At 34.2% G+C, this 23,077-nt stretch overlaps 3 protein-coding genes across 5 annotated transcripts; 2 read left to right on the top strand and 1 right to left on the bottom strand.

The window, feature by feature from the left end:
- The first annotated feature begins 5,740 nt into the window (after positions 1-5,740).
- On the top strand, positions 5,741-11,116 carry LOC107953542 (betaine aldehyde dehydrogenase 1, chloroplastic). The gene is made up of 15 exons (XM_016888877.2): positions 5,741-5,990; positions 6,144-6,286; positions 6,724-6,804; positions 6,884-7,032; positions 7,461-7,553; positions 7,674-7,797; positions 7,912-7,977; positions 8,086-8,152; positions 8,302-8,378; positions 9,176-9,289; positions 9,613-9,690; positions 9,765-9,916; positions 10,017-10,077; positions 10,245-10,351; positions 10,750-11,116. The coding sequence occupies exons 1-15, from the start codon at positions 5,882-5,884 to the stop codon at positions 10,838-10,840; spliced, it is 1,512 nt and encodes a 503-aa protein (XP_016744366.2). The 5' UTR covers positions 5,741-5,881; the 3' UTR covers positions 10,841-11,116.
- Positions 11,117-12,444: 1,328 nt separating this feature from the next.
- On the top strand, positions 12,445-16,178 carry LOC107953543 (uncharacterized). 3 transcript variants are annotated; one of them, XM_016888880.2, is made up of 6 exons: positions 12,445-12,631; positions 12,714-12,784; positions 14,551-14,599; positions 14,690-14,796; positions 15,565-15,647; positions 15,762-16,178. In XM_016888880.2, exons 1-6 carry the CDS (start codon positions 12,583-12,585, stop codon positions 16,024-16,026), a joined length of 624 nt encoding a protein of 207 aa, XP_016744369.2. In that variant the 5' UTR covers positions 12,445-12,582; the 3' UTR covers positions 16,027-16,178. The 3 variants fall into 3 exon arrangements, with proteins under 3 accessions (XP_016744369.2, XP_016744370.2, XP_016744372.2); XM_016888881.2 differs by having other exon boundaries at positions 12,491-12,635; XM_016888883.2 differs by lacking the exon at positions 12,445-12,631 and having other exon boundaries at positions 12,708-12,784; positions 14,512-14,599.
- A 595-nt stretch (positions 16,179-16,773) lies between these two features.
- Positions 16,774-22,661, bottom strand: LOC107953544 (mannose-1-phosphate guanyltransferase alpha). The gene is made up of 15 exons (XM_016888884.2): positions 21,687-22,661; positions 21,330-21,427; positions 21,137-21,237; positions 20,956-21,034; positions 20,758-20,818; positions 19,886-19,932; positions 19,718-19,810; positions 19,520-19,610; positions 19,187-19,235; positions 18,534-18,650; positions 18,147-18,294; positions 17,735-17,827; positions 17,546-17,614; positions 17,159-17,201; positions 16,774-17,071 (listed from the first exon to the last, which is right to left on the bottom strand). The coding sequence occupies exons 1-15, from the start codon at positions 21,742-21,744 to the stop codon at positions 16,971-16,973; spliced, it is 1,248 nt and encodes a 415-aa protein (XP_016744373.1). The 5' UTR covers positions 21,745-22,661; the 3' UTR covers positions 16,774-16,970.
- Positions 22,662-23,077: the final 416 nt, after the last annotated feature.

The following is a 23,077-nucleotide window of genomic DNA, read 5'->3' as shown; positions in this document are numbered from 1 at the left end:
CTGATTTTTTTAATTAGGGTTTTAAATTTAATTAAGGATATAGGTCGATTTAGTTGGAAAGTGCGTCCAACTTTTCAGTTTTCTCTCCTAGGGTTAGGGTTTTAATTTTATTAGGGTTAGGGTTTTGGTTTAGGGTTTTATAGGATTTAGGGTGTTTTAAAAGTGATCAAGGTTTTCGACTAAAACAACAAAAATAATTAGGTAATTTTAAGGGGTCGGGATGTGATAACGCGCTGCAACACACATACATTTCATATGTCACTGCGATATAGAATCATGACTTTAGAAACCTATTGTGGGGAAATCTGGTTAATAATGATTGATACAATCAGGGATTGGATTCAACGTGAATGTCCCAGCCGGTGGCCGTGATGCTCACGGGTTCGAGTACAACCGAGGGGCCAAGTGACGATCGTTACCCGATCAGGAGTTCAAGATTTTTGGATACCCGCAAACAATGCCCTATATATACCATACATAAAATTGAGGCTATAATCATACGGAAAATCTCTGGGGACTTATAATGTAATCAACGTAAAATTTTCCTTTATTTCCAAGCAATTGACATCTCTAACCTTTCATTCTTGTCCAAAAGTCAACACCGAGGTGGACACAAGAGGGCTCTTAGGAGGAGAGCGGATGTTCCAGCATAGTAGAGGTCAAACTCGAGTTGGCGCAACAACAGTTGTAGTTATTAATAGGTCCTGTAATAATGACAACCATTGTCGCTCCGAAAGGAGCATCGCCTTTACTGCACCGTAACAGCTGCTCCCCACTTGAGAGTCCTCTTGTGTCCATGACGGTGCCGACCTTCAAACAAGAATGAAGGTTAAAGGTATCGATTGCTTGGAAATAGAGAAAAAAGTTACACCAATTATAGCTAGAAACCCCAGAGTTTTTCCGTATGAATATGACATCAAACTTCTGTATGGTATTTATAAAGCATCATTTTTAGGTATTTGAGCTCGTGGCCGCATAACGGCTGTCAACTGGCTCCCCCATTATACCTTGATTCATTACCGCATAATGGTCGTCGATTGAAACCTCCACATCGACTTCTACCCTTGATCGTACAAAGCAAAATCACCCCATAACCGACTTCCCTAGGATAGGCTTCAAAGGCAATGATCCTATTTCGACATGATATATGAAATGTGTGTGGCTCGAAGCAATATCGCATCACCGACGACTCAAGAATATCTCAAATGTAAACCAAATATTTTTAGTGACCAAAATTTTTAAGATCGGGAAATGGTTTATAGTGGAGAAATAAAAATGATTGGAGAGAAATTATATGAGTGAGGGATGATAAAGCTTGATATGTGAGAGCCATTTTATGAGCGCCTTAGATAAAATTATGAGCAATCCTCTCAATCTCCTTACAAATCCCACCAAGAAACATTGCAGTTTGCATAAAGTAAGTCAGAATGGACATTAGCACTACATTTGCCAACGTTACTCTGCTTGTCATTGGGAGTAAATGAGCATTATAGCCACTTAGCTTCTGACAAACTTTATCAACAACAAACTAGTAAGTACTTGTTGTAACTCTCGTGTGGAGCAAGGGCACACAAAGATAAGTGCCCAAATTATTTACCATCTACAATTGAACATACTACCAATCCAATCATCAATCACCTCGCTCATGTTAGAAGAGAAATAAACTTTATGTAAGATTATCAGAGCTACGATAGAAAAAATAGAGAAATGATATTTTCTTTTTGATTAAAATATGAACATGCAGACTTGCATGTATTTATACAAACATGAGAGCATGAGAGCTAGAACAAACTAACTGCTGCTGTAACTAACTTTTAAACTGCTAACTGACTCAGAAACTGCTTAGCTACTAACTGACTGAATAACAACTTTACTATAACAGTTATTTACAAAAATTATGACCCAAATATTTACAAAAATTATGGAGAATTTCCTTAACCACCCCGGCTTGCTCAACACAAGCTTTGTAAAAAAGGAAAGGATCATTCGCAAAAAAACAAATAAGAAATGGCAGTGCCTTGTTGGCCTAGCTTATTGAATTCCAACAATTCAACTTAACATCTTCTCCAATCACATGGTTTAATCTCTCCATGACAATGGCAAATGAATAAGGCAACAGAGGGTTCTCTTGATGAATTCCTCTAGTAGGATGAAACTCCTCAAATAGTTGATCATTCCAAAGAATCTACATTGAATAAGTAAAAATACAATGCCTTATTACTTTGCTTAGACCAGATGGCAAACCCACATCATTTAAAGTATCCTCCATGAAATCCCAGCACAAATAGTCATAAGCCTTCTCCAAATACACCTTCATGGCCATCCATCCTTTCATCCCCTTCCAAGTACGTATGAATTGAATAATTTCCTAAACTACAATAATATCATCTGTAATGTGCCGACTTGGTACAAAGCTCATTTGGTAGAGTAATGATCCTTGGCAACATAACTTTCAATCTGTTGACAATAACTTTTATTAAGACTTTGTAAGGGACTGCACAAAGACTAATGGGCTTGAACTAAGAATAATCCTACTTTGAAATGAGGATTAGAAGCGCATCATTCCAAAAAATGGATTAGACGAAGATGCCCTTAATCATCTGGCATAAGGAACGACCAATAACATCTTAATAACACTAATAGAACTGCACATGGAAGTCATCAACACTAGTGGACTTAAGCGGTGTCATCTAAAACAAAGTTCTGTTGATCTCTTCTGCAGACATCTCAGCATCTAAAAAATGTAACTCAGAAGTACTTAAAATAGGAAACCGACCTCGAAGTGGAAGTCACCTGTAATAATGCCCTTCCACTCTATATAAACGATTAAAGAAATTAACAACTTCGTCTTTAGGTAACTCACTGTCATAGCACTAACTTCCATCACTAACCTTCAAGGTTGTAATATGATTCATTCGTGTCCTTCTCTTAGCTCTGCAATGGTAAAAGTTTGTATTATAGTCACATTGAACCATCCCATTACAACAAGAACCTTGACACCACATCAACTCCTCCTCGTCAAGTAGTATTTCAAGTTTCGTGCGCAAGTCCACTTCTAGTTTTAAGAGACATGGGTTTAGCGCCATATCTAGAGACTCCTACACTCGCTTGATCTTTTCCAAAACACATCTCTTCCTCCCCTCGGTACTACAAGAAAAAGAAGAAACTTATATTCCACCTACGACCTGCCACACCAACTTGAGTTACAGTGTTTGTCGTAGGAGTCGTTGCATCCTAGCTTGAACGAGCTAACCCTGAGAAGCCATTGTACAATAACCAAGTCAAATGAAACTGAAATAGCCTCAACCCAGTCTCATGCCACTTCTCACTAAGTGAAAGTATCAAGGGATGATGGTCCGACTTGATACAGGTTAGATAAGTAATTTTTTGTAACAACTTGATTTTCATTGGTGTTAGAAAAATCGTTTTTGAAATCAAATTTTTTTAGTCAATATAATTTGAGATATACGTGTTGTATATGATCACGCCCCAACATGCGTTCTTTGGGGCTAAAGAAAATGCAGTTGAATATTTGAATGAAGTGTAGTGTCTGCAAATGTACAAGTCAATTTGTAACATAGTAAAATTTAAAACGAAACACTGAGAAGCATTCCGATGATCACACTCAATGAGTCAAGAGAGGTTTATTTAAACTAAATTAATAAAACAAATCACACACGACCTAGGTCTAAATAACTACGCACCAGTCATATTACAATAAAATAATTACGAGATGAATCACACACGACCTAGGTCTAAATAACTAAAGCGTAATACCGATAACGACACAATGATTAAAATGTAACAAATTCATAACATTAGTGGCCAAAGCATAATGAATTAAATTCCAGTGATCAATCTATAATTTAGACATTACATAAGTGATTAATTTTATAATTTACCCTAATTAAACCGGTGTAAGGCTTGAATTCAACTTTAGAAAACCCTTTCGGCCTTTCATTTTCAAAATTTAAATCCCCTTGTCTTTTTTATCATTCCAAGTCCCAAAACAGAATCGCACGTTATAAATAAAAAATATAATTATATATTTTTTATAATTAGGTGGAGATAGTGCCAAAGCTATTACCAAAAAAAAGGGAAAATCGTGCTCTCTTACCTTTAAAAATAATACTCACATGATATTCCGATTCTGAGCGTTAGGGGAAGATTTTGGTATACAAAATAAAGGTTTCACCTATAAATTAATATTTAAATTATATTATTTTTTCTTTTGATATTTAATATTTTTTTACCATAACTGACATTTAAACTATTTTTTCTCTTTTAAGTTGATTTTTAGTAGTAAAACCGTTAAGTTTATTTTTAAAAAGAAATTAACCCATAAATTAGTATCATAGTTATCTTTTTTTTTCTATTTTGATATTTAAATATTTTTTGTCACAAATTGTTCTTAAACTATTTCCCCTCAATTAATACATTTGTTAGTTTAAATATTAATTAAACCGTTAACTCTATTTAAAATATAATCAATTAAAAATTGACATGTGAAAAAAAATAAAAAATAGTACTTTCTCTTATATATATATATTTTACTAGATTGATAGTCGAACCAATTAAGTTGTCAATTCTTAATTGGACCAGTTCATTAAATTCGATCAATAAATTATTAAAAAAAACATAAAAATGGAAATATTTAAAAAATTAGAGAAAATCAGTTCAATTGGGTTTTTTTGGCTTGGTTCAATCGTCTGTATCGATTCGCAGGTTAATCGGTTCAACTCCTATCCCCAAATCAATACCCTGATTGGTTCGATTATGAAAACACTATTTTTGATCAATGAAATAACTTTTTCGATTCCATCAGGTCGAGCAAGTAGGTTATGAAGTTTGAAAACATAATTAATTATCGGCGTCTCGTTCTCGAGGGCAAATTTCAAGTATTACTAATATTATCAAACATTATAAAGGAAGAAGAAAGAAAACAGAGAGAGAATAAAATGAAAAAAAATTAAGAGAGAAACAATGTAAAATAAAAGAATTAAAAATATTTTTTTAAGTTTATATGAATTGACGATTTATTATTGGTTGAAATTCTTTTTAATGAATAAAATATTTTGGTGTAAAATGGATAATAGAAAAATAATTTAAGTACCACTTGTTCCAAAAAAAATTAAGTGCCAACTTGAGAAAAAGGGTATACTTTAGATACTAATATGTGGGTTAACCCCTTTTTAAAATATATTTAATGGTTTGAATAAGCACGGGACTAATGTAGGTACCAACTTGGAAACAAAAAGAGTAGTTTTAGTATCATTTATGATAAAAAAAAGAGTTTAGGTGCCAAGATGGAAAAACTATATAGTTTAAGTATCGATTTGTGGATTAAGCCAAAAATAAAATAAAACAAAAAAAATATTATTAAGTTAAATATGCCATAAGTCCCTAAACTCTTTGTATATTTGAAAATTATCCCTATACTTTTATTTCTAGAAATTTAGTCTATTTATTTTTTAAATTTCAAAATTGAGGTCTAATTGTTAACACTGTTGAAATTATTTTGTTAAATTCAGGTTGATTATGAGGCCATTTGTTTAGTTACATTATTATCAAGTGAGTATTTTTTTATTTTAAAATGTCACATCAAAAAGTTTAATAAAAAATTAATAGTGTTAATAATTAAATCTTGAAATCGAAAAAATAGGAAATTAAATTCTTGAAAATAAAAGTACAAGACTAAATTACTAATTTGTGAAAAGCACAAGGATGTAGGGCATATTTTAACCTTATTATTATTATTATCCAACAATTTAGATGGAGACCGGATCAGGTTTATAAACCCAGAAACAGCGATCAACTTCATTATAAACCAGAAAGCTTTTAAGTTTGAGATTGGAAGTGAAACTAAAATAACTGAGTTAATATGGCGGTCCAAGTTCCGAGTCGACAATTATTTATCGATGGCGAGTGGAGAGAGCCCATTCTCAAGAAGCGACTCCCAATCATCAATCCTGCTACTGAAGAGATCATCGGTGAACTCTTTATCTTTTGCATCTTTTTTATGTTTTGGATCGATCTTTCTAGTTTTCTTGATTAGTGGTTTAATAAGTTTATTCCGTGGTGTTTAGCGGATAATGTTTTAGAAATTATTGAAAATTTGAGGTTTGATGCGTTTTTTTTTCCAGGTAACATTCCAGCAGCTACAGCTGAAGACGTGGAGCTTGCGGTGGCGGCTGCTCGGAGAGCTCTTTCTAGAAACAAAGGCAAGGATTGGGCTACCGCTCCTGGCGCTGTCCGTGCCAAGTATTTACGTGCCATCGCTGCTAAGGTAAACATGCCGTGAACTTACTAGTTGTGTAGGATTGTCTAGAGTCTAGACTATTTGCATTCGTTTTATGATTTCATCTTGTTATTTAGCTTTTTGAACTTGCTGAGAACGTGGTCCCTTAATATGAGGGCTTAGGGGCTCAATAGTATCAATAATTTCATATTGTGATCCCATATGCTGAGTCTATTTGTAGGTTGCCTGTTGAACTAAGCCATCCAGGCGGTTGAGGCATATCTGGCTATATGAAACTGAAATAAGAGAAGCCTTCAATCTACTTGTTTGTGTCTTATTTCCTCCAATCCATAGCCTTGTAATGGTTCCCTTGGGATCTCCTAACTTCTGGCCCTTTCTGATTCTGAATGAATTGAAGAATATGCTGATCTTTGAATTGGCTGTATTGCTTGATTTGATGTCTTGTGTTTATTTGAGTGATCCAGGTAACAGAGAGAAAAACTGAGTTGGCTAAGCTTGAAGCAATTGATTGTGGGAAACCTCTTGATGAAGCAGTTTGGGACATTGTATGCTCGTCACACTGATGAAAGTTTTATGATTCAGTATTTAGTGTATTTTCTTACCCGTTCAATTCATTTCATTCAGGAAGATGTTGCTGGATGTTTTGAGTACTATGCAGACCTTGCTGAAGGCTTAGATGCAAAGCAAAAGGCTCCTGTCTCTCTTCCTATGGAGACATTTAAGAGTTATGTGCTTAAGGAACCAATTGGGGTTGTTGGATTGATTACTCCATGGTACTTTTATTTTATTGTTCTTTGTGCAATTGGAGTATAACTATTTCTAAATGTTGTTATGCTGCTCTGCTCAGTTTCACCAGTAAAAGTACAGATTTTATCATTATCCTTGCTCAATTCTTAGGTTTTCTTGTCCAATTTATGAAAGCTAATTTTTGTGCATTGGACTTATCTTTTACTTTTTTGGTGCATCATACATATGCATGAGCACTACATGAAACTAGGCCCCTGTATTAATTTTAGCTTTTAAGGTAATTGCAAAACCGTTGTGCTAGTTGCAAGTTAAATTAGTTACTCTTACAGGCTTGATTGTCGCATTTTTTTTGTTATAAGGCTGCATATCAATTCATTCTACTCAAACATCGGTGCTGACTTGAAGACACTTAATAATGGCTTTTTCATATTGTTGTGTTTCTGCTTTTTTGAAGGAATTACCCACTATTGATGGCTACATGGAAAGTAGCTCCTTCCTTGGCTGCTGGTTGTGCTGCAATACTGAAGCCTTCGGAGTTGGCATCTATGTACATTCTTAACTTAGTTGCAGTAATTTGTCTGTTATATAAGAACTTGAGAGCATTTGTTTATATTTTTCATTTGGAACCAACAATGCTGCTAATTATGTATGCATTTTTACTTTCCAGCACCTGCTTGGAGCTGGCTGAAGTGTGTAGGGAGGTCGGTCTTCCTCCTGGTGTCCTGAACATTCTGACTGGGCTGGGCCCTGAAGCTGGCGCTCCTTTGGCATCTCATCCAGATGTTGACAAGGTTCAATTGTTTTCATTCCATTGATGCTTTTCTATGACTTTCTGATTTCAGTTATTGACTATTATAAGATAAATATCAATTTTGGTATAAATTTTAATACTTGGTTTTAAGCAGATTGCCTTTACTGGAAGCAGTGCAACAGGGACCAAGATAATGGCAGCAGCTGCTCAAATGGTGAAGGTATATTAAAGTTCTGGAAACAAAAATGTTTTTCCTTTTCTCCCATTTTGTGGTCATAATCACTTTATTTCCTTCTGTGCACAAATACTTATGTGCTTTCTTTGTCAGCCTGTTTCTTTAGAGCTTGGTGGGAAAAGCCCAATTATTGTGTTTGAGGATGTTGACCTTGACAAAGGTTAGTGCCATCTGAATTACAGTTTAAGCATATGTTTCCGTACAGTTGGATTCTGAAACCTATCATCTTACAAAAACCGTACAGCATGATGGTTTTTTTCCCTGACTTCATGTTTATAAAGTTTAATAAAATTCTTTTTGATTCAATAGCTGCTGAATGGACTGCATTTGGTTGCTTCTGGACAAATGGACAGATTTGCAGTGCAACATCCCGTCTTATTGTACACGTAAGTTGCTTGATGATATTGTTAGTTCTTTCTTTATACGGTTCTGAAATATGTTTTCATAATGCCATATTTACTTTTGGTTCAATACTTGGAAGGGGAGTAGTTGTATGATCGGAAACAAGGTTGTATACACCATACAACCTAGAGGGGCTCCTTAGTGCATCTTGTTTGGAAATTAAATAACCATGCAAATTAACTTCCCTTGGACCCCAATCTCAAATGTCAAAAGCCTAACGTGAGGTCAGCGACCAGACTGGACATACTATTTCAGGGAAGCACTTGAAAAATGGAAATCAAATACAGTGACCCAGCCAGATCTATCATCATTTTGCTGTTCAACTGATTACTATTAATTCAGAAAGATCACTAAGAGCTGTAATCAGAACTTTATGCACCTTTCACCTCCTTACATGTTTTATCACAATTTATTTGCTTAAGCAAACAGTGTTGCCATGTGAACGTACCTCTTTATTGCCCACTGCTCTTCTGTAAATTTGGTGTTATGGGCTTAAACATCATATCAATTGGAATATTGTGCTGAAATTTTTTGGGGCTCTTTGTAGTTATTTTTGGAAGACATGATTTCTCATTCCTGATGTAGTGAGCAAGAGCTGTAAATGTAACTCGTTTCTGTTCAATAGATAAAGCAAGCTTATTTTTATGCCCTGGCAGCTGAAATCTCATATAACAGATGTACGATAGTATTTTATTTAATCAGAAGTCTATCCTAGTTCCTTTTCCTTTTCCTTCTTGGTCCCCTCTTCTCACTGTGAAACTGCAATGTTCAAATGTCTCAGGAAAACATTGTGAGAGAATTTCTGGACAGGCTTGTGAAATGGACTAAAAACATTAAGATTTCTGATCCCTTTGAAGAAGGATGCAGGCTTGGCCCCGTTGTTAGTGGAGGACAGGTAAGGGTTCTGTTTGAGCAATATGTATCATTTTGCCTTCTTCCTTGTCTTCTATTGGAATGGGAAGCCGTACCAGTTAGAAATGTTAAACTATTCCACCCTTGTTCCTTTTGTCTCATTAATGCTTTTTGTTAAATCCACGTTGGTATTTTACGTTCTTCAGTGTCTATGATTCTCTTGATAGGTATTGGGGTGAGATATAGATAGTGAATTTGTAAATATGGGTGATTCGGAAATGTTACTAAATGAGTGGATTGTTAGACATGTTAATACCTATATTTTCACAATCAGTAGTTGCTCAAATTTTATTTCATTGGTTGCAGTATGAGAAAGTATCGAAATTCATCTCAACTGCTAAGAGTGAAGGTGCTACCATTTTGAGTGGTGGAGTTCGTCCTGAGGTATTTGCTGCTGCTGCTTGTTATTAACACTGTTTATCTGTCTAAACTTCTCATATTTGAGAACTATTTGACAGCATTTAAAGAAGGGATTTTTTGTTGAACCAACTATAATAACTGATGTGACAACTTCCATGCAAATCTGGAGAGAAGAAGTTTTTGGACCTGTTCTTTGTGTCAAGACATTTAGTACAGAAGAGGAAGCCCTTGAACTGGCAAATGACACCCAGTAAGTTGCCGAATTCTCGTGTTGAAGTGCAGTGAATTGCTATTTTGTCTGGTTAATACCATAAAATGTCTCTGATTTCTATATACTTTTTAATTTCCAGTTATGGTTTGGGTGCTGCCGTGATATCAAATGACCTGGAAAGATGTGATCGTGTAAGCAAGGTGAGAGTTGTTAATAGTCGGTAGTTGAAGCTTTTAGCTATTATGCACCTTAAGGGTGTGCTTGATAGAATAGAAAATGAGAAAAAAAAAAGTGAAAAATTAGAGTGAAAATTAGTTTTCATGTTGTAAACTATTTATTAGTGATTTCTCCCCCTCCTGTTTTGCAGAATCTCCAAGCTGGAATTGTGTGGGTCAATTGTTCACAGCCATGCTTCTGTCAAGCTCCATGGGGAGGCAATAAACGCAGTGGCTTTGGGCGTGAACTCGGGGAATGGTACGCACTCCGACTATCCAAATTATATTATAACAGTGTCATCTTATTAGTTGTCCTCTTACGGTTTCATTGTTATAAATGCTAAGCATATATGTGCTCCTTGCATCACAAAACCATTGTTTTCAAAACTGGACCAGATCAGCCTGGGTACCAGTCCTGCATAAGGGGTTTGACCGGTTGAATCGGTTTTTTCTGTTTTATTATTATTTTTTAAATTTTTATGATTTTTTAAGAATCTATTCAATCGAATCGGACAGATCAGCCGGATTGGGAACTGGTGTTCTGACCGGTTTGATCATTGGTCCAATTTTGAAAACCTTGCACGAAACTGATGTTTTAATTTCCTCACTCAAAAGAAAATAGGGACTCTTTCTAAGAACTGGTTGGTTTTTCTACAGGGGTCTCGACAATTACTTGAGTGTGAAGCAGGTCACGCAGTATGTCTCTGATGAACCATGGGGGTGGTATCGCTCGCCATCAAAGCTGTGAGAGTATTGGGGGCTGTTCGAATAAATAAACCATCGAGGACATAAGGTAAGATCCATTAAAGAGTTAGTATTTTATGAGAGGATTGGCATGTAGTGAAGTGATTAATGAGAAGGCAGGATTATCGTTCATAGAACTCAAATATGAGAGACTCCAACATCTATGCATCAAGTCTACTGTACCTTTTTTTTCAATATATACATTTACATACATAGACATGTATGAATGTATTATGGTTTGTGATCTATGAGATGAATGGCTTAGTTTTATGTATTAAAATATGTGCTTATGCATAGAACTTAGTAATTTTTCTTATAATTAGTTTTAACTCACGTGAAAGATATTAAAATATATGTTTAAATCGATAGAAATATTAAATATATATTTAAAATATTGGTAAGAAATAATATTGAAAATGTTTTAAAAAATAAAATAATTTATACATTTTAAAATCATTTCATATAAAAAATAAATTTATCTTTATTTTAAAAAGTAAAAATTTATAAATTAAAGGATTCAAAGATTTTATATATTTAAATAATTAATTCATCAATTTTCTAAATAAAAATGTGTATATATAATAATGATGCGTGCTAATATTTAATTAATGTTTATGATATAAAAGATTAGTTCATAATTTATTAACCAATCAAAATAATTAACTATAAGAATTGCGGTTTAGTTTATTATTTGGTATTCAAGTTTGAATTTTTTTTAATGTGGTGTTTGTGTTATTTTTTGGTTCAATTTATTTGACAAAAAATATATATTTTGGTATTAAAAGGTAATGATAACTTTTTAGTATTTAATTTAGGTTTTAGGATTGATTTTATAAAAGTTAATTGTTAATATTATTAGATTAATTTTTTTATAATTTTATTAATAGAATAAATTTTGTGTTAATTGCAAATTTATTCAATTTTACGTTTAGTTTGTCAAATACAATTTGATGATGTGATTTAATTTTGATTTTAAGGTTGATTTGATGAAAGTTAATTGTTAATATTATTAGTTGATTATGGATTTTTATCAAATTAATTTTAAAATCTAAATTAAATACTAAAAAGTTACCACGGTTATCTTTGGTAACAAAATCTATAGCTTTCGTAAAAGACTTACCTAGCTGTTATCAATTTTGAAATTGAGCAAATTAGTTTCAATAAAAAAAATTGGAACAATTTAATCTCTATCAATTTTAAAATTAAACACAATAATTAATGGTATTAACAAATTCCACCCAAAAAAAACTAAAATAAAAAATTTCCCAACCCAACCCAACCCGGTTACCCACCCCCCAAACCCATTTTCGCCCGCATTACTCGAACTGAAAAAAAAACTTAGTAAGACACCAAACATGTCCGTAGCATTATCATCATCTTCTCATCAAATTTCCTTAGCCAACACTCTCACATTAAAAGCTTTTTTAATCGTTAAGCCTTAAAAAGTAATCCGGGATTATGTTTACGTTGCGTTTTGGATCGAAATGACAATGAGAAGTAAGGCCTAACTTTAGTGATATAGCCTGTAAGGGCCCTTATCCGTCTAAGCCCAATCGAATCTGCGGCACTTGGGTCAAGCACCCGAAAGACGGGAAGCAAAGAAGGGACGTTTGGTTTGTGTTCGACGCTAGTGTCGTGTACTTGGATTTAATTTAATCCCCCAAGACAAAAATTTCCCAGTTAGGTTTTGGAATAAAAATCCCAAGTTTCTCTTCTTGATTTGCTGTTTTGCTGTGTTCTTGAGATATGGCAGGGAGAGAAGTTCGTGAGTACACCAATCTGAGCGACCCCAAAGGCAAGTATGAAAATCGAAACTTGAATCGTAGGTTCCCGATTTGTTCTTTGTTCTTTCTACTGATTAAAAATCTTAATTGCAGATAAAAGGTGGGGCAAAGGAAAGGACAAACTGGACGATGAAGATATTGCTTTCCAGCGTATGGTTGCCAAGGTTAGAGCGTCGCCTCTCCCATCTTTTTCCTTCCTCCTGAATTTGATTATTATTTTTCCTTGGTTTTATGGGAATTGTGTTATGCGAACCTGCCCGCACGCTTTGGACCTTCTCTTATGGTTTCTTTTGGATATCGATTGTTTTAATAGAATCTGCAGTTTCTAGAATCCCTTACCGTTTCAGTGAAAGAGCTCTTGTTGTCCAATGGGACACAATGGCTGGTGTTATCTCATACGTAACATCATTCATATGACAGAAACCATTATCAATTCACTGTCTTGTTTCTTTGTTCTTATACATACATACTAGAGAGCATTCAACCCAATCAATAGATTATGAGATTGCCATTTGTTTTGCTGAAAATGACTTTGGGAAATCCATTTATCTCAGTTTCTGGTTTTTATGGCCGAAATTTAAATGGTCTACCTAATAGATTGGTGAAATTTTCTTCTTTTTAATCCACAAGATAATTTTGGAAGGAGAGAAGAAAACCTAATCTCTTGTTAGTCATCAAAGACCCATATTTCCCTGACACTCACCACACGGACCCTCTCATTACCAACTATCCACCAACACCGCTGTTTTTAGCTGCCTACAACAGCCCTCTCCTTTTTCTCATACTCCTTTGCTATGTCTACGACCTGCCTTCCTTTTCCATGTTCTCTTCTTCCCTCTTTGCCTCCGACATTACTCTCTTTCCTTAATTTTCCATATAGCTCTGAATCCCTTGTTGTGGTATTTTGTGGCTGCCAAGCTCAATAAGTCACAACCCATCTTTTCATTCCTCAACCACTATCAACCATTTTCTATTTCTATTTTCATTAATTGCTGCTCCATTTCTCATTTGTTTGGACTTCATTTTTTGGTTAGCATCTAATTTTTTTATATTTTATAAGCTTTGATTAATTTGTTCAGAAAATTTGCCTAACTTGGCTATGGTGATGGTGAAAATTTATTGATTGATAAAAAGGAATGATTCAGGTAGCTTTAACAGGTTTCCATACAAATTTGAGCACTTGATAATCTTATGGTAGTTTGTGGGTTTTGATGTAGAGGGCTAGGGTTTAGATTACCGATAAAGTGTTTCAAAGATGGCAAACAATGGAAAGTATTGTCAATAGTTTCATCCAGAGAACAAAATTCATACTGTTACTGAGAAAAGGGTTTTGTTTTCCAAATGTAAAACAAGCATAGCCTTAATATGTACAACTTTGGTTGGCCTTTTCATTTGTGGCTCTATTTAATGCTAATTCCTTTAATCATTTCAATTATCTCAATTTTCCTTTGCTGCTAATGCCAGTTCTATCATCTAAAGTTCAAGGTTCAATTAGATATTTGTTTGAAGGTACAAGAGTGTGCTTGCAAGTTTTTCTAGATTATTTAGATGTACCATGGCATATTATGCCTTGTGTGATCTGGACTTGGGTGAGTATTGGATATGACTATGTATTAAGGGCATTTTAATTTTTTCTAAGTTCTGCCCTATATTATGAGGTTTAAATCTGTATGCTCATAGCTGTCAAATGTGTGGTAGATGCTAGTACTTGAAAGGAAATGAAGAGCTAGTAAGATATAATATATCTTTGACAGTTCTAGGACTAGAAGTGGAAGGAATGATGATGCTTGCTATAATTTTAATAATTTACTTGTTGAATTAAATCTGGCTGGCATCAATTTCTTACTATAAATACAAATTTGCTTAGTTTTCTGATAACATGCCCTGGCAGGGATCTTGGCTTCTCCCATTGGGCTTTTGATACAAGCAGATGCAAGAGGTTGCTGGAGAACGTGGAGGCTACCTACATGGGCGGGGCGGTAGCTCTTCTATATCTGTCCCTACATCTTGAGACCCCGATAGATTTTTCTTTTGATAAATCTATATATTATTATGTATTATTTATGCAGCTTTGGACAGTGATGATTTACTCTATCTCAAGGAGCAGATGGAAGCAGAGGAGGATGCTGAACGCCTCCTGCGCCGTACCGAGAAACGGGCATTTGCTGCATTTAAGATATCCTATTTTGAACATTTTTTGTGACTCTTGCTCCCCATGCCATGTAGATTTTGACCTTTTATTTGGCAAATAATTAATTGAATTCACTGCCACGTGCTTTTAGTGCATTGGTTTCTTGCCACATTTTTATTATATTTGTCATTGTTCTTGCTTGTTGCCTGCTTTGTGTTTGCTTCTTACAACATTTTATGCCACTTGGTAAAAGACATAGGATGAGCATGATTTTGTTTAAAGTATTATGTGCTGAAATATGTAGGTTCATCCCTGTAACTTTTATTCGCGAAGAGCTCATGATTGTTAAAGAAAATGAAAGTTATTTTGTTTGTTATGGTGTTTCTCTTGTGTTAGATCACGCAGTTTAGGTTGAGCAGAGTCCAATTGTTCATTGCTACTCTGGTTTGCTTTGATTTTGTTGCAAACCTAGCAGCTGATTCGTCAGTGGAAAGTAATCGTCTTTTTCTTGAATTTGTGTTCATTTGAGTTTGTTGTTTTCTATTTGCAATTACTACTTTGAAAGAGGAGGAAGAAATTGTTGGTTTCTCAAGTGAACTGTTTTAACATCAACATCGTTATCAGTAGAAGTTCAACTTTCTATGTTGCATGTCTTAGAATTCTAGCATCAGTTCCCACTTTGTTTTCTCAGTTGCATTAGATTACTTGACGAGTTGTTTCATATCACACAAAGTTGATCTTGAATACTGTATAGTTTTGTCTACCTAGTACATGTTTTATATTGGTGCTCACTTTTTCTTAACCACTTGACACAAAGCTGCAAGTTTAGCAGATTCCTCACCTGCATCCTTTCCTCTTCCTCTTCGAGTTGAACCCAAGCCAAAGAGTGGAATCAGGTTTCTCTCTCTCTCTCACTTATAAAATATTTATAGTTATATTTATATTTCTGGACACTGTTATGTTATTATTATTTTAATTTACCATTTTCTGTTATCTTCTTTGTTTTGCAGACAGCAAGATTTGCTGAAAAAAGTTGTGGAAGTTAAACCGAAACGGCCCAAAATTTCATCTCCCTCCAGCTCTGAGCCTGAGGGGAATCAATCCAATTTACAATCTCAGGGGCAGGAGTCCAACCATGAGAAGAAGGTTGGGCATTGTGTTTCGGAATCAAATACAGCAGAAAAGCAGAATAAGGTGGAAAAGTCTACCAAATCCTTATTAGGCTTAGCCTATGCAAGTTCTGATGATGATGATGATGATGATGATGATGATTGACTGATATATACATGCATTTGACTTATAATCTACATGAACATGAACATGAACATGACATTGTTTTTGTTTTTCTCCCTCCATAACAAACGCTCACATTTTGTAGTAGGTTTAATATCGTATTTGACCTTTAGGTATTTTAAGAAAATTTTCAATATGGCATCTTATAAAATAGTATAATGTGGAACTTGTATCATGTATACTACTATTTCTTGCGTTATATTGAGTTTGGTATGTTAAAAATACTGACATGGTAAATTATAAAATAGATCAAATATAATCATACTATTAAAATAAATATAACAACAAAGAGCATGTTCTTTTAAAGGTTCTCTAGTATTGTCAAGTTAAAGTTTAAATTTCATCTACTGTAAATTCTGTATGTTTTATTATTATTATTATTATTAAGATTTCATTTTAAAATGAATGGAATTCTCATAGAAGTAGCATATGCGTAGAGGAGGCCTGCAAGTTCTTTTTCCTTGTATCTTTCAGGTCAGCCAAAAAGTCTGATTAACTAAAGTAATTTTAGGTATTTCTATAATTTTTTTATACCATTAATATTTTAGTAAGTATAAGGGAATCGAATCTTATTTATATAGTTTAATAATTAAATTTAAATAAAAATATTTCCTATTATTTTGACTATATAAAACTTCCATCCAAGGTGGGTCGCAGAATTTACCCCAAGCTCAGCTCAGCATGTAAGAGAAACAATTATGAATCCCAAATATGAGTCAGATTAAAGGATACCAAATGAAACATCGGTTGAATTTTATTCTAATTTGAGCATCTCAATATACATACGAGTAAAAATTAAGAAATACTACTGATTTCCCTAGTTCACAAAATGCACAGTAGCAACCATTACATCACAACTAGGGTAGATAAAGGGGCTGCGAAATAGGAGGGAGCCTAGAGGCGGCAAACGGGAGCGGATACAAATATCATAATAGTATTTCGTCTTGAACACTGACGTTTAACATCTTGTGCGGAAGAACAATGCTATTGGTGACCACGACTTCATCTTCAACAGTCACTGCTTCTCCTGTAACAGATATGCGAATATGATTAACAGGTTGTCTTACGTAAAGGAAACGGAAAAATAAAACAAAAGGCAATGTTTGCAAAGTACCAAGAATTGTGATTCCGAGTTTTGCTTTATAGTCTCCTTCAGCCTGCAATGAGTCGAGTCGATTTGAATTTAGCGTAAAAATGGCAGGTAGAAGAGCAAGAAAGAGTCATTCGACAGGAGACAATCTTGAGAGGAAATTTATGGAGGCTGGTATTCATCATCAGTCTGAAGAACATTCAGCCTAGGTTACCTAGACTCGGGAGTGAGTGTTGAATATAGCTTTGAATCCAGAAAGGATATGCTCAATTTTTTATTTTTCCGATCATACCTCAAACCCACATCCGAATATGTATTAGACACATATGTTGAACACTTGTAAAAAAAGTCTAATATAACATAGCTTTTAGTCATCAATATCATGTAAAAATAACCATAAGTTAAACTTGCCTGAACACGGGACCATTTCCCGATAGAAGACTTCCACCCTACAATTGCATGAAAAACAACAGCATTTTCCTGAAAACAAAATAACTGAGTCATCAATCTGGACAAAGCAAATCAATCATGTGTCAGATTCAAGGGGACCTCAGTCAATGTTTTTAAAGCAATTTGAAAACATTGAATTCGGTTGCATACCATGATTTCAACGCCATCAAGAATGATACAGCTAATGAGCCTTACACCTGCTCCTATACGCGCATTAGCAGATATTGAGACATTGGGACCGATCTGTTTAACCATGTAGCACTAGCAATCAATCCCATAGATGATGCAGGCAACAGAAGAAAAAGAATGCTCATATAACGTAAGGAGTAGCACAAACATGGGAGGGAAATAGTTTTCTAATCTCTGTGGGTGCTAATATTATTTTTGAAAAGCATTTAGGGAATGTGGCAAATAGCATATAAGTGTCGGTAACATATACTTTATCACCCACTTAAAACAGTCCATTAAACAAATGAACACTTTAATAGACAAATTACCTAGAACAGCAGCACTCTACTCTCCATCATACATCATGATTAAAACGCAATGAAAAAGATGTTACCTTGGCACTTGGATGTACTTTTGCTGATGGATGAATATTAACATCGCCAATAATGGTGGCACTTTTTGTACCATCCCCACTAGCCAAAAGATTGGGAGAGGTGAACCGAAATTGTGCAAGATACAGGCCAGAACACTTTAAGGACTTTCTGCAGATGTAAACATGGAAAAATCAGGGTTAGTCGAAGGGGAAGTTATGATTGGCTTGTTCATTTTATTACGCATTCACTTGGATTTTGTTTGATTTTTTTATTTTTTTATTTTAATGTTGGTTTCTATGTTTTCATTAAAAAAATAATACAAAAACTATGGGGTAAAATGAAGAAGGGGAAGAAAAACGAGGCGGAAGCTACTGAAACAAATTGCACCATACCACAGTTTGGCTTACCCCGGTGTTTTGATTTGTTCCCAGAAATCCATGGTCTCATATGTATACAACTTCTTCTTCCCAGCAAAAGGGGTAAGGATGTCTTGATCCAACCTTACAAAATCTGACGGAGGATTCCTGGTAATAGGAGCTCTTATTAGGATACATGTTGAGGTTCCAACATAAAGACAAATATTTCTCTATATAAAAGAACGCCAAAGAAAGGCACAACCAGTACTAAAAATCAAAATATGGGTTGAAACAGCCTGAGGAATATAAGTGTGCGGTTTAGTTTCATTTAGATTCCAGCACCAACTAAAGAAGTGAGTGTAAACTATTGTTTTATAGCCCCCCGCCCCCCCTCAAAAAAATGTCAAATGATCAAATGGATGTTTCAATGGCTTTGAAAAAAAATTAAACATCATTAATCTATTATTAGAATTTTGTGTCAACAGCAAGATTGTTGAGGTAGAATACATGGAAAATGTAAAAAAGATGGCATGCCACATATCATAACTTCATCAGCATAGGTTGATTTGAATGGAGATAGAGAAGAAGTGAAATAAACTAAGTGAATATTTACTTGTGTGATTCATAATGACAGAAAGAGAAGCGAATGAAGTATGCACCTAGTATGCTGTAATGCTGTAAAATCAAGAAAAGAACAGACATACCTTGTAGCAGACTGGAGGGCTTCAAAGCTGGAAAGACGTCTCAGATTGGCTAGAGATGGCAAAACATGAATTGAGATTTTAGTACAATGAAGATTAATGATATTCAGATATAATGGGGATCTGAGCAAAGAAAAAATTTCTACTGATAAGGATGCAGAAAAATGGCATAGCTTCAAAAGGGAAAAAAAACACTAACCTACGAAATAATCCACAAAGAAAGAAAAGAGAAAGAAAAAGAAAGATGCCAGTGAATCCAGTTTATGTTTCCAATGAGTACATAGCCATAGCTACTTTGAAATTAGAAGCACAATTTAAAGATTGTTTATTACTGACCTCTGTCTTTCCGTTGAGAGGAAACACCTTGGATAGCAGTAAAAATATCTGGTGTAAACACATAGACACCACAGTTGATTCGGTCACTTACCTGCATGATGGCAAGTAATTGGAGCAGAGCATCCATTAAATTCAATCAAAGTAACAATAAATAGAGAATATTCCAAATTGTAGTTGAATCTCTGATACTGCACATACGAAAGTTTCAGGTTTCTCTGTATAATGTAACAGTTCATTGGTGATGGGATCTGCTACCAACTCCCCAAACTCACTGGCTGATTCAGCTGAAACCTGCAAATAGAGGAGAATAAGGCCAAATGACAAAAGAAAATACAAGTCTTAAAATATCACACCACGACAACCAACCTTGATTACTAGGATAGTTCCCATACCACCATATCTTTTGTGAGCCTCTACGAAGGCAAAAAACAGGTAAAAGGAAGAATTAATCTTCAAGGAAGACAAAATAAACATAAATAAACTTTGCAGTAATTTTATCCGCGCCACTGCTAATTGCAGTTAGGCTTTGTACGCCATTGCTTTTCAAAAGCACTTTCGGAGCCATAAGCAATGCTAAATAAATAGCTTTTGAGGCCAAAAGTGCTTTTGAACCCAACACAAAAGCCAAAATTTATAGCTTTTAAGTTTGGAAAAAAAGCACTTTTGGAGTTAAATGACAATTTTAAGCCTTATTTATAATCCAATGTATCTTGTGTAATATTTATATTGGGTACACAATTATTTCCCCATTTGAAATTTATTTCAAATATATAACATTATATATTTGTATTTGTAATGGTTATACATTAATATTTAAAATATAGTTTATATATTCAAATTAAATTTTATAAATAGTCAATATTAATCACTTAAAAGTATTTAAAAATTATATTTCAATTTCATATATCAAAATATTAATAATGAGTTACAACAAATTCCTTTTTTAATATTTTTACTGAAATATCTTAATATTAATGAATTTGAACATCATTTAAATGCTTTTTTTTTTTACTTTACAACATCATGCCTAAGATGAATATTTTATTTCTCAAAAGCACTTTTTGACAGTAATAGCAACCTTTTCAAAAGCAATGCTAAACTAGCCATTAGTCCTAAAAGATTGACACTAGAGTTTTTGCAACGCAGAACACACTACATAGCATGATAGCAGCAAGAAACTATATTCAGAAAATTAAGATTGATACATTACGGGGTTCAAACATTGTGAAGAAGATTACCAAGCATTTCTGGGAGTGGAAAACTGCAGCAAACATCACAATTCAGCAAGAAGATATGAGACTGCAAAAACAAAAGCACACAACACATATAACTTTGTCAAAGTAAAGTAAATATGGACAAACAAGGCAGATTACAGCCTGTGTATTTTTCTCTATGAAAGATATGCCTCTAAGAAGGAAATAGGTTAGGATATAAACCGGATTATCTTCCATGATCAGATCTCTGAAGTTGTAAAGCCCACCAGCTGAACCATGTGGTTTGTCTTCCCTTAAGTATCTAATAACAGCAAGAACAAAAAGGATTAACTCTAAGATGAAGCAACCATAAAGACATATCAATCCCCTCATGAGAATGTATAAATTTAAAGCAAGGATTTACCTGACTGGAACTCTTAACTCAGTAGAGATTGATGAGACATACATAGCGAATTCACGCTCTTCATAGAAACCGACTAGATAAATCTGTGCTAGATTTGGAATCTACAGCAGAGATATTAATCTTAATACATACCAGAAACTATAAACCAAAAGAGCATTTTTCATATTCTGTTAGTATAGATCCAACATTGTACCCTTTTACAAGCAGAAATGGGGTGATGAACCATAGGTTGTCCAGCCAAAGGAAACAAAGGCTTTGGAATGTTCAATGACAATGGACGAAACCGAGTGCCTGCAATCCGCAAATTCAAAGGGAATTTTAAAAATTGCATTACAATTCTCAGTCGAAGATCCCCAGCAAATAATTGAGAAAGAAAAAGATTCAATTTGACATCAAAGTCTGAACATAAACGAAAAGAAAGAAAGACTAGATCACATCATTCGCTGCATACAAAACTCCATATCCGATCCAAATAATCCGAAACGGAATTGTTAACAAGCAAGGCATAACATTGAAGATGACAAATTTCACCGTAAGATCAGGGCCATACCTTTCGTGGGTCCACCCACCATGATCACAGCAACCACTTTCTCATCTGATATCCCCATCTTCAAATCAATAAAAGAAAACCCAGATCTCCAATAACAGCAATTGCCCTTATATAACAAAACTAAGACTACCCTTTCCTGAAAAGCTCACTAACAAAACAAATTCACACCCAACACATGATCCGGATGAACAATTTCGATGAAAGTTCAGTAATCCGCTAACAACCAGATAAGCACGGAGTAGCAGTGACTGAAATGTTTGAACCTTAAAAAGTTAGAAAAAGGAAAGAAAGAGCTGAATGTTGAGAGATACGATAATGTAAAAAAAAAAAAAAAGGGAAGCAATTTTCTTGAAGATCCAGTAAAGTGTCGGATAAAAGGGTAGAATTTGGGATATGTGAAGACAAAGCTAAGACCACTCGCTTACGATAAGTAAGCTAAAAATATAAAAATGAGAATGAAAACAGATCGATATATATAAAACTAAAAGGGCAAAGGAAGGAAGTTTCCTAGCCTTTTGCGCTTTGACAAGCTTAAGACATTTTCTGGTACTGAAAAGCGTATGAAAATGAAAACAAATCCATATATCTGTTTCCGTGGCGTGTATGTATGTTATGTTTGTTGACTATGATGATAAAAAGACCATCTATAACCAGCTTAGAAGCTATTACCGAAATAAAACATACACAAAAAACTCTACCACCAAATCATGGATATGCTTCATCTCTCCTTTATAATTTTTGTTTCATCAAATTCATACATTTTTAAACATAAGGAGTTAACTTCATTTTAAGACTTAATCTTAAATACTTTATCAAATCACTTTAGAATAAATGGAAAAATTAACTTTGTTTAACAATTTATACCACATCAGTAAAGTTTTATTCATTTTGAGTGATTTAACCAAAAAAAAAAAAAGAAGAAGATTGACAAATTCAAAAATTAAAAAAAGTGAAAAATAGATGTAAAGCTAAAATGAAATTTTCCCACTGCTTCTACACTTAAATCTAAAAATGAGTGCAATAGGAAATAACAATCTCCCTTTTATTAATAAATTCACGAATTTCCCATCATAAATAAATTCATTGAAGTTAGGGTAGAACATGTTCTACATCCTTTTCCCTCTTCGACCAAATGATTGTTAAAGGCTCTAAGATCTTATCACATGAGTTTTGTATTTAACATATACAGTGACCATTACCATTGCCCTTGAATAAGGTTTTTAAGTTCTAATATCTCATCCGAATTTTTTCTAACCAATCCCATAAAATACATGCATAAAGGCCATACAATTTCAACAAATTTTCACACCCACTGTTCTTTTAATAAAAGCCAGCCATAAACCTAAACTTGTGTCCCTGTTAAGTAAAGATGAATAGTCTTCATGAAATAT

The sequence above is a fragment of the Gossypium hirsutum genome, chromosome D07, assembly GCF_007990345.1.
Source record: "Gossypium hirsutum isolate 1008001.06 chromosome D07, Gossypium_hirsutum_v2.1, whole genome shotgun sequence".
NCBI classification, from domain to species: domain Eukaryota; kingdom Viridiplantae; phylum Streptophyta; class Magnoliopsida; order Malvales; family Malvaceae; genus Gossypium; species Gossypium hirsutum.
Note: the sequence above shows the minus strand (reverse complement) of the source record. Positions and strands in the feature narration are given on the sequence as shown.

Coding starts and splice junctions, on each gene's coding strand:
- LOC107953543 (XM_016888880.2), top strand. CDS start 12,583: ATGGCAGGGAGAGAAGTTCGTGAGTACACCAATCTGAGCGACCCCAAA. Junction 14,600..14,689: donor CTACCTACATGGGCGGGGCG/GTAGCTCTTCTA, acceptor TTATTTATGCAG/CTTTGGACAGTGATGATTTA. Junction 15,648..15,761: donor AAGCCAAAGAGTGGAATCAG/GTTTCTCTCTCT, acceptor TTTGTTTTGCAG/ACAGCAAGATTTGCTGAAAA.
- LOC107953544 (XM_016888884.2), bottom strand. CDS start 21,744: ATGGGGATATCAGATGAGAAAGTGGTTGCTGTGATCATGGTGGGTGGA. Junction 21,428..21,686: donor GGTGGGTGGACCCACGAAAG/GTATGGCCCTGA, acceptor TGCGGATTGCAG/GCACTCGGTTTCGTCCATTG. Junction 19,811..19,885: donor GAACTATCCTAGTAATCAAG/GTTGGTTGTCGT, acceptor CTCTATTTGCAG/GTTTCAGCTGAATCAGCCAG.
- LOC107953542 (XM_016888877.2), top strand. CDS start 5,882: ATGGCGGTCCAAGTTCCGAGTCGACAATTATTTATCGATGGCGAGTGG. Junction 7,798..7,911: donor CTCATCCAGATGTTGACAAG/GTTCAATTGTTT, acceptor GGTTTTAAGCAG/ATTGCCTTTACTGGAAGCAG. Junction 8,379..9,175: donor CATCCCGTCTTATTGTACAC/GTAAGTTGCTTG, acceptor CAAATGTCTCAG/GAAAACATTGTGAGAGAATT.